At 42.4% G+C, this 10,040-nt stretch overlaps 1 protein-coding gene across 1 annotated transcript; it reads left to right on the top strand.

Annotated features, from left to right (window-relative positions):
* The first annotated feature begins 3,026 nt into the window (after positions 1–3,026).
* LOC144592419 (sperm-associated microtubule inner protein 10-like) lies at positions 3,027–8,482 on the top strand. Its single transcript, XM_078396999.1, has 3 exons — positions 3,027–3,087; positions 6,038–6,146; positions 8,270–8,482. The coding sequence occupies exons 1-3, from the start codon at positions 3,041–3,043 to the stop codon at positions 8,480–8,482; spliced, it is 369 nt and encodes a 122-aa protein (XP_078253125.1). The 5' UTR covers positions 3,027–3,040.
* The last annotated feature ends 1,558 nt before the right edge of the window (positions 8,483–10,040 follow it).

Raw genomic sequence — 10,040 nt, 5'->3', positions numbered from 1 at the left:
CCTGACTAGGTGCTGTCTGCACAGTTCATACATTCTCCCTTTGACTGTACAGGTTTTTATGTTAATTGGCTTCTGCAAATCATCCCTCGTGCTTCAAATACAATTAGTGCTGGTTGGCATGGACTCAAGCCAAAGTTTAAGGAACCAGCTAACATTACTATCATCCCTTGACACATAATCATACAAACTGAAAAAAAAACCCTAAACTGGGCTGGAAAGGCACAGACCAGCTTAATCTGAAGCCAAATATTTTGGCAGTACATTGGCCCACCCTAAACAGAACATGTGGTTCTAAAATTAATGTTACGTGGAAAAAATGCCACTGACAGGACGCTCTCTCTGGAATGAGGGCTGCCTTCAGTAGCAAATAAGTCCTTAAATTATTTATTAAAGTAGAAATAGGAATGGAAGGGCATGATTTCAGGAGTTGAGAGCCATCTGTAGAACTTAATGGTAACCAAAATAAACAGTCTTCTGGTCCATTTGTCTAAAAGGTTGTATTTAACGAATAGCAAATGCTGCAATTATTTTAAAAATTTGTCCATGGGAAATGACAAATCACAGTACAGGTTGTTCTGCTATAATGCATGTTTTCACAATGCGATTTGGCTATAATAAGTGGTATAATAATGATAAATTAAAAACTCTGTATTATGCCGGCTAAACTGATTATAATGTGATTCCTATCGGAAACGAGAGAATCACTTGAAAGTTACTTTGGAAATTGACAGGCAAACAAAAAGCTCTCTTGGAAGAAACAGTCTAGGGAAAATAAACAGTTTCCACGTAACATCCCTGAAGTAGGGTGGCACAGCTGTAGGGTTGCTGCCTTACAGCGCCAGAGACCTGGGTTCGATCCTGACAACAGGTGCATGTCTGTACAGAGTTTGGATGTTATCCCTATGACCTACGTGGGTTTTCTCCAGGATTTCTGGTTTTCTCCCACACTCCAAAGACATACAGGTTTGTAGGTAGAAGAAAATAACTGCAGATGCTGGTACAAATCGATTTATTCACCCATTCCTTCTCTCCCGAGATGCTGCCTGACCTGCTGAGTTACTCCAGCATTTTGTGAATAAACAGGTTTGTAGGTAAATTGGCTTGGTATAATTGTATATTGTCCCTAATGTGTGTAGTTTGGCGTTAATGTACGGGGATCGCTGGTCGGCACGGACTCAGTGGGCCGAAGGACCTGTTTCCGCACTGTATCTCTAAACTAAACTAATCAGACACCTTTGTCTCAAGAACAGTTTACTGTGGGTGACCACAGAATTGACAAGCAATTGTTTCTACTGACACGTGCAACAGTACTCTATTAAACAATATAACATTGTATTTTAAAAATAAACATAGTTATTAAAAAGAACCCTTTATTGAAAATCCTGAGTGAGAAACAACCTCTTTACAAAAATAAACGCAGCTATTAAAAGATCCCTTTGGTTTGAAAATCCTAGGGGGAAAATAACTTTGTTATTGCAATTTGCAACTCTAGCCTCCAACCTCCTCTCCCCTATTGACACAATTGTTTCTATGACATAACGTTCGATAACATGAGATCTCTTACAAATGCAACTATAATGCTTTAGCAGAATTACCTGAGAAGGGAATCCAAAATTTCAAAGAATAGTTTTGCAGCAATGACTGCCAAGTTGTGAATTTCACAGTACACAACCACCCAAATAAAAACTGCTTTGGAACAGATTTAACTTAAAAACATACAACATAAGCTTCAGTGAATATGATATACAACATGTTAGATCGTTATCATGCATTCGTTGGAAAATTCATAAAATAATTCAGTCTTATGATAATCCAAGTGCTGAAAAGATACTGTCCGAATATAATCCACGTATAAAGCTTTAAATAAACCCCAGCTAGCACATCAACGGAGATTGCATCCAAAAAAAGAGCACCGTGTTGTCCCCAAATGATCCACTCCCACTGACCTCCAACCTGACCAATGTTACCATGACAATGGCTCCGCTTCAATATATAACCAAATATATATTGGTTTCTGTCCTTCACAGTTGGATGAAAGCACATCATGTTCCTTCCCAACTCATCCCAGGCCTGGCACAACAGTCGTACACACCAACATCAAGGATGAAATGCAAAAAATCTGGCATTGGAGTATGATCTTGGTCACACAAACTGAGGGAACGACCTCAGTACAGAAACTCATACAGAAGACATTCAACCAAAAGTTCTGATTCATATAGGAACTGATAGCAAGACATAATAATATGGTGGCTCAGCAATTCGTGCTGCTGCCTCAAAACTCCAAGCACCCTATTGCAATTCTGATTTTAAGGACTATCCATGCAAAGTTTGCACATTTCCCCCATAAGTCTTCATAAAAGACACACAGGTGCATCGATTGATCCTTGTAAATTATGACTTATTATTGGTTAATGGCAAAAAGAACCAAAAGGTAGATGAGGGGCTTGTGTGAGAGTAAGTTGCAGGGATAGAGAAAGAGGGGAATGAGTACCAATAAGATTGCTATTATGACAGCTGGCATGGACTTGATGGGCCAAATGGCCCTTTTCAGTCATAATATGTATGAACTCTTTCTGCAGTACGAAAGTACAGACACAAAGCAGAAACCTAGGACCACAGAAATTGAAAGAATGAGATGAAAGTCGTTATGGATAAAGATGCAATGAAGCATGATAGTTACAGTTGCTGCTGACAGCTATTGTAATGCAATGTTGCAAAAGTTATTGGCATATTTGCAGTATTTCGTTTGATATCTTTACAAAGATTGAGAGACACACCTTGTGCAAAGCAATGTGCATCCAGAAATGAAATCAATTGTTACATTGGTTAAGTCATATGCCATACCTGTTGCTAAGCAAATATAAAGGTCATTGAATTGACATCATAATAGTATGATTCATATACTTAGCAAATTTATTTCTGTGATATACTACTTGGATATTCAGTGAACACGGTCGACAAGGGGCTTCTGCGAAGCTTTGGATCATTAGTAAAATTTCAACTCGAAGACTAAAGTGTACAGTCACTCCACTCAATCATTATGAGCAGTTCCAAAGTCGATGCAGCGACCAACACCCAAAGGAAAATGTGAGGAAAATGTCTGAATTTCTCATACTATAACCCACATTGAGTAATAAGGTTACTTGTATTTTCCATAAATGTGAAAATAAATCACACTGATCTACATTCAATTTTAGACAATAGACAATAGGTGCAGGAGGAGGCCATTCGGCCCTTCGAGCCAGCACTGCCATTCATTGTGATCATGGCTGATCATTCTCAATCAGTACCCCGTTCCTGCCTTCTCCCCATACCCCCTGACTCCGCTATCCTTAAGAGCTCTATCTAGCTCTCTCTTGAATGCATTCAGAGAATTGGCCTCCACTGCCTTCTGAGGCAGAGAATTCTACAGATTCACAACCTCTGACTGAAAAAGTTTTTCCTCATCTCAGTTCTAAATGGCCTACCCCTTATTCTTAAACTGTGGCCCCTGGTTCTGGACTCCCCCAACATTGGGAACATGTTTCCTGCCTTTAACGTGTCCAACCCCTTAATAATCTTATACGTTTCGATAAGATCTCCTCTCATCCTTCTAAATTCCAGTGTATAAAAAGCCTAGTTGCTCCAGTCTTTCAACATATGACAGTCCCGCCATTCCGGGAATTAACCTAGTAAACCTACGCTGCATGCCCTCAATAGCAAGAATATCCTTCCTGAAATTTGGGGACCAAAACTGCACACAGTACTCCAGGTGCGGTCTCACTAGGGCCCTGTACAACTGCAGAAGAACCTCTTTGCTCCTATACTCAACTCCTCTTGTTATGAAGGGCAACATTCCATTGGCTTTCTTCACTGCCTGCTGCACCTGCATGCTTCCTTTCAGTGACTGATGCACTAGGACACCCAGATCTCGTTGTACGTCCCCTTTTCCTAACATGACACCATTCAGATAATACTCTGCCTTCCTATTCTTACCACCAAAGTGGATAACCTCACACTTATCCACATTAAACTGCATCTGTCATCCATCCGCCCTCTCACACAACCTGTCCAAGTCACCCTGCAACCTCATAGCATCTCCCTCACAGTTCACACTACCACCTAGCTTTGTATCTTCTGCAAATTTGCTAATGGTACTTTTAATCCCTTCATCCAAGTCTTTAATGTATATTGTAAATAGCTGCGGTCCCAGCACCGAGCCTTGCGGTACCCCACTAGTCACTGCCTGCCATTCTGAAAGGGACCCATTTATCCCCACTCTTTGCTTTCTGTCTGTCAACCAATTTTCTATCCATGTCAGTACCCTACCTCCAATACCATGTGCTCTAATTTTGCCCACTAATCTCCTATGTGGAACCTTGTCAAAGGCTTTCTGAAAGTCGAGGTACACCACATCCACTGGCTCTCCCCTGTCAATTTTCCTAGTTGAACATGGCAAGAAATCGTTTTGAAAGGTAACTTTTGAACTTTAAAATGTTTCTAACTTTAAAAATATAAGACCAATTTGAACGGAACTTGTTTTAAAGGGTACCCAGGACAATGGGGATTAAGGTGGTGCTATCATGTACTGTTTTGGCTGTAGTTCAATCACCAAATATGAGATACAGTGATACACATGCTGAACATGGTAAGACATTGGTTTACAAGGCATTTTTTAAACTTTAAAATCTCTCTAACTTTAAAAATATAACACCAATTAAAGGGCCTGTCCCACTTAGGCGATTTTTTTGGCGACTGCCGGCGACTGTCAAAGTCGTAGCAGATCGCCGAACTTTTCTTTTACCCGACGACAATGACCACGACAATGCCGAGTCAGGTCAAGATTACAGCGTCTTCGGAAACATCGCGAAAATTCCCACGCTGTCAATGCTTCTCCGGCGTCCTGATTTTCACTGAAATCACTGACAAGTCGGTAAGTACTTGAGAGTTTTGAACTATAACACCTTGTATGGGTTACTTAAAAACCAAGCTTCACTGCAACAAGGCATAAACTGGATTTACTTCCAGTTTACCAATAGCTGTATTTAAAAAAATAATTTAAAAAGTGGATTTTTGTGAAAAGTGTGTGGGCATTCTTTGAAAATGTACAGGAGATGCATATCTGGTTTCTGGGTTGCATATCTGCGTTGGGAGCCCACTTTAAATGTAATGGCTGATGGCCATAAACATCGCGAAAATTCCCACACTTACCTGACCGTCAAACTGTTGCCTCCAATTTACCTGTCCTGACGGTAAATAAATTGGTTAAACACAAGCATTTTATGGTATTTTGAAATGACTTTACTTATTTTAATATTATGTGCTTCTAAATGCATCTAAAAGAACCTATCAAACCTGGGGACAGCATGCGACATCGCAATAAGCAACCATACCTGCCGACAAGCCAGCTGTCAACGAGAAATTTCAAACCGGATGAGATCCACTACGATTTTTGGAAGACTCCTCACGATCATGCCCGCAACACCCCGGTGAACTGTCGGCGACAGCCTAGTCGCCAGCAGTCGCCTTAAAATCGCCTAAGTGGGACAGGCCCTTAAATGAAACTTGGTGTAAAGTGTCGCCAGGACAATGGTGATTAAGGTGGTGCTAAAACTGTGGCACTATCCTTTACCGTTTTGGCTGTATTTCCATAACCAAATCTCAGACACATACACAAACACTCACACACACACACACACACACACACACACACACACACACACACACACACACACACACACACACACACACACACACACATATATATAATCAGTTTTAGAGATAGATAGATATGGAAGAATGTATACAAGGAACTGATCAGCTCAGGTATTAATGACAAAATTATAATGGTTTGCAACTGTAGACTAATGTGAGATTTGATTTGTTGGCTCTGAAGAATATTCATCAGTTCTTGAATAATAAAAGTTATTTACCAGACGAAAAGGACATGCCATATGTTCTGAAGGTTGCATTGAAATATATCTTTCAAATATTGGTTTTCAAAAAAACAACATTTTAAGTAAAATATGAGCTGTGTTTTCTTTTTATTTCTTTTTAGATGTGATGTAACTCATACTCCAGTTTTCTCAGTCCTTCACCCCTGTATTCCAAGACTCTATGTAATGCCATGGAAACAGAACATGAAAAACAGGAGGCTTATTTTACTGGTATGTTCAACAAATCCCGCAAACCCCCCGAAGCATCACCTATTTCGTTTCTCCAGAGATGCTGTCTAACTCGCTGAGATACCCCAGCTTTTTGTGTCTATCCCAAATGTTCTGATGCTGGAATAAAATCAATCACAGTCTCAGTGTTTTTACATGCACCGTGATAATCAGTTGCAGGGGATATATAAAGTGAAGCTCTTTTGATATGGTCTCAACCTTTTCGTTTTGTATACCTCCATTCTTTTGAACACATTGAGAGAGACTGACAACTTTGTTTGCAGTTGGTATAGTTTTGGATATTTTAAACTGAAGAATACTGTAGTGTGGAGAAAGGTTCAAAGGATTGTTGGGATGAGTTCAAGAAAATGCAGAAAGGCCCTTAGAAACTAATTAAGGGATAAATGAAAATATTCATAAAAGCAGCAAGTGAAGCATAGTTGCATTTCGGGAGCACATTAACTGACAAGCAGAGAAACAATATAAATAATTTCAACGTTGATCTGTAATGTTGCATATTTGAGTTATGAAGAAATTCTACAGAATTTGGCACTTATAGTCATACAGTATGGAAACAGGCCATTTGGCTCAACTTGCCTGTGCCAACCAAGATGCCCCATCTATGCTAGTCCCACCTGTCCATATCCCTCTAAACCTTTCCTATCCGTGTACCTGTCCAAATGTCTTTTACATGTTGTTATAGTCCCTGCCTCAACTACCTCCTCTGACAGCTCATTCTATATACCTAGCAATATTAAAAAAGTTGCCTCATGTTCCTATTAAATCCTTCCCCTCACACCTTAAACTTATGTCCACTAGTTCTTGATTCCACTACTCTAGATAAAGACTATATGTTCCCCCCCTCATGATTTTACATACCTCTGTAAGATCACCCCAGCCTTCTGTGCTCCAAAGAATAAATTCCTCACCTGCCGAACCTCTCTCGAAAGCTCAAGCCATCATGCCCATGCAGCATCTTTGTAATCGTCTCTACACTCTTTCCAGCCTATCTACTTTTCAATTAAGAATGGAGATCTGAGTTGATCACATGGATAACCCACAACTATCTCGACTACACTTCTTGCCACCCTGCTTCCAGCAGACTCTATCCCCTACTCCCAATTCATCCGCCTACGCCGCATCTGCGCCCAAGATGAAGTGTTCCATACCAGGACATCCGAGATGTCCACATTTTTTAGGGTACAGGGGTTTCCCATTTCCATGATAGATGAGCCCCTCACACGTGTCTCCTCGGTACCCTGCAGCTCCACTCTTGCTCCCCCTCGTCGCAACAGTCCCCCTAGTCCTTATCTTTCACCCCATCAGTCGTCGCATACAGCACATCATCCTCCGACATTTTTACCACCTCCAATGGGATCCCATCTTCCCATCTTCACCCCTTTCCACCTTTTGCAGAGATTGGTCCCTCCACAACTCCCTGGTTAACTAATCCTTTCCCACCCAAGTCCTCCCTCCCCAGATACCTTCCCCTGCAACCGCAGAAGATGCAACACCTGTCTCTATACCTCCTCCATCGACTCTGCCCCGACAGTCCTTTCAGGGTAGGCAGAGATTCACTTGCACCTCCTCCAACCTCATCTACTGTATCCGTTGTTCAGGATGTGGACTCTTATACATTGGCAAAACCAAATGCAGACAGGGTGATCGTTATGCTGAACACCTTCACTCAGTCTGCCTGGACCTAACTGATCTCCCAGTTGCTAAACACTTTAATTCTCCTTCCCATTCCCACACTGACCTTTCTGTCCTAGGCCTCCTCCATTGTCAGAGTGAGGCTAAATGCAAATTGAAGGAACAGCATCTTATATTTCGCTAGGGCAGCTTACAGCCCAGTGGTATGAATATTGATTTCTCTAACTTCAAGTGGAAATAACAATATTTTGATTCTACATCATTCTTTGTGCCACAAAGTAAGAAAGAACCCTGATTAAAATGAATGACACTACACCTTCCCATTCGCAGTCCAAATAGGTTAAATTAAGATCTTTGTATTGCAAGTTTTAAAAGTGCTGAATATTGAACCTGGAAATATCTGAGAGTTAATCTTAATGAAGTAGTGAAGTACTCAATTAATATTTAATATTTTGTTACTTTCCCTTATGCAGCATCAAAAATTACACAATATTCCAGATGACGAAGGGGAGGAGAGCCTTTTCTGGGAAAAACGTGAGAGACTTTGTCATGGAGAGGACCGGCGTTGCCTTGAAGATCAAATGAACCAACTGACCCCAGGCTATATACTTAATTTCCCTATGTCATCCCATCTCTCCCGATACGGTGGTACTATGATACGTCGTTGGGGCAGATCTCGTGTCTAGACACTTTCTGTCTGATCACATTCATAGGCCAATATATGAGAAGTAGTCAGTATTTCTGGGCCTGCTAACTGCTAGTCGGTAGCGGTTAATTGTCGCACTTATTCCAATAAAAATAGTCATATCGCTGTTTCAATAAAATTGTACCATTAACTTGCTTGTGATGTGTTTGGTTATCTTGTTTACATAAAAATTATAAAAACAAATATACAGAAATGTATATATTACCAAAATTCTCATCTTGTTTGTTCTGCCATTTGTTTGTGCCATTTGTTTGTTTGGCCGTTTGTTTGTTTGTGCCGTTTGAGTCCGTCCATCCGGAAATATAGCCAAAACGGTACATGATAGCACGACAATTTTAGACCCACCTTACTCACTATTGCCCTGGGGTCTGCAGTAGCAACTTTTGTTCAAATTGGTCTTATATTTTTTAAGTTATTGACATTTAAAAAATAATAAAAATCACTTTTCAATTTTTCCTGGCCATTAGCCACGTTCGACGTCACAATGGGACCCGCCCGAGCGACTGGAGTGTTAGCCAATGGGGGAGTGGGGGGCACAATGGCCGCCAGTGGTGGGACCCGCCAGAGTGATGGTAGTGGCGGCCAAGGAGGGGGGTGGGGCTGCTGAGCCGTCGCGCTGCTGCTGCTGCTGAGCCGCGCTTCCCCCCCACTGGGAGGACCCACACCAGTTCCGGTGTGCCCCACGCCTGACCTTCTTCCTGTGGTGCAGCGCGGCGCCAGAGGGTCAAACAAGATGGCCGTCACCGCCAAGCTGCATTTTCGACGTCACAATGGGAGAAGGTCCACGCATGAGCAGTTGGGGACATTGATCAAATACAGACGCTCCCCGACTTACGATGCTATATTTCGACTTACAATATTTCGACTTTGCGATGGTGCAAACGGCAGCGACCCATAGCGAGCAGCAGCTCAATTCCGGACATGTGATCTAATACAGATGCTCCCCGACCTACGATGCTCGACTTACGATATTTCGACTTTGCGATGATAAAAATGGCGGGGAGGGGGGGGATAAGGGGGGTTGAGGGGGGATGGATTGGGTGAGTGGGTGAGTGGGGGGAGGGGGTGAGAAGGGAGGTTGAGGGGGGATGAAGTGGATGGGAAGGTGACGGGAGGAGGGGGGATAAGGGGGATTGAGGGGGGATGGATTGGGTGAGTGGGGGGAGGGGGAGGGGGTGGAGGGGGATAAGGGGGGTTGAGAGGGATGAAGTGGGTGAGTGGGGGGAGGGGGAGAGAGTGGAGGGGGGTTAAGGGGGTTGAGGGGGGGATGGAGTGGGTGGGGGGGGATGCAGGGGGGATGCAGGGAGGAGGGGGGATAAGGGGAGTTGAGGGGGGATGGAGTGGGTGAATGGGTGAGTGGGGAGTGGGGTTTGCACGGAGGGTTGCCGGGCCCGCAGGAGAGATTTGGACCCAACGGATCCACGCCCGTCTAGTTAACTTAAAAATTATCTTATTTATCATAATATACTAGTTGGCAGGTTGAATGGAATTGGTAAAACTTCTGAAGTTAGCTCTGTTTTTTAGAATATATCTTAAAA

Source organism: Rhinoraja longicauda, chromosome 3, assembly GCF_053455715.1.
Source record: "Rhinoraja longicauda isolate Sanriku21f chromosome 3, sRhiLon1.1, whole genome shotgun sequence".
Taxonomy (NCBI): domain Eukaryota; kingdom Metazoa; phylum Chordata; class Chondrichthyes; order Rajiformes; family Arhynchobatidae; genus Rhinoraja; species Rhinoraja longicauda.
This window is presented reverse-complemented; position numbering and strand designations above follow the sequence as displayed.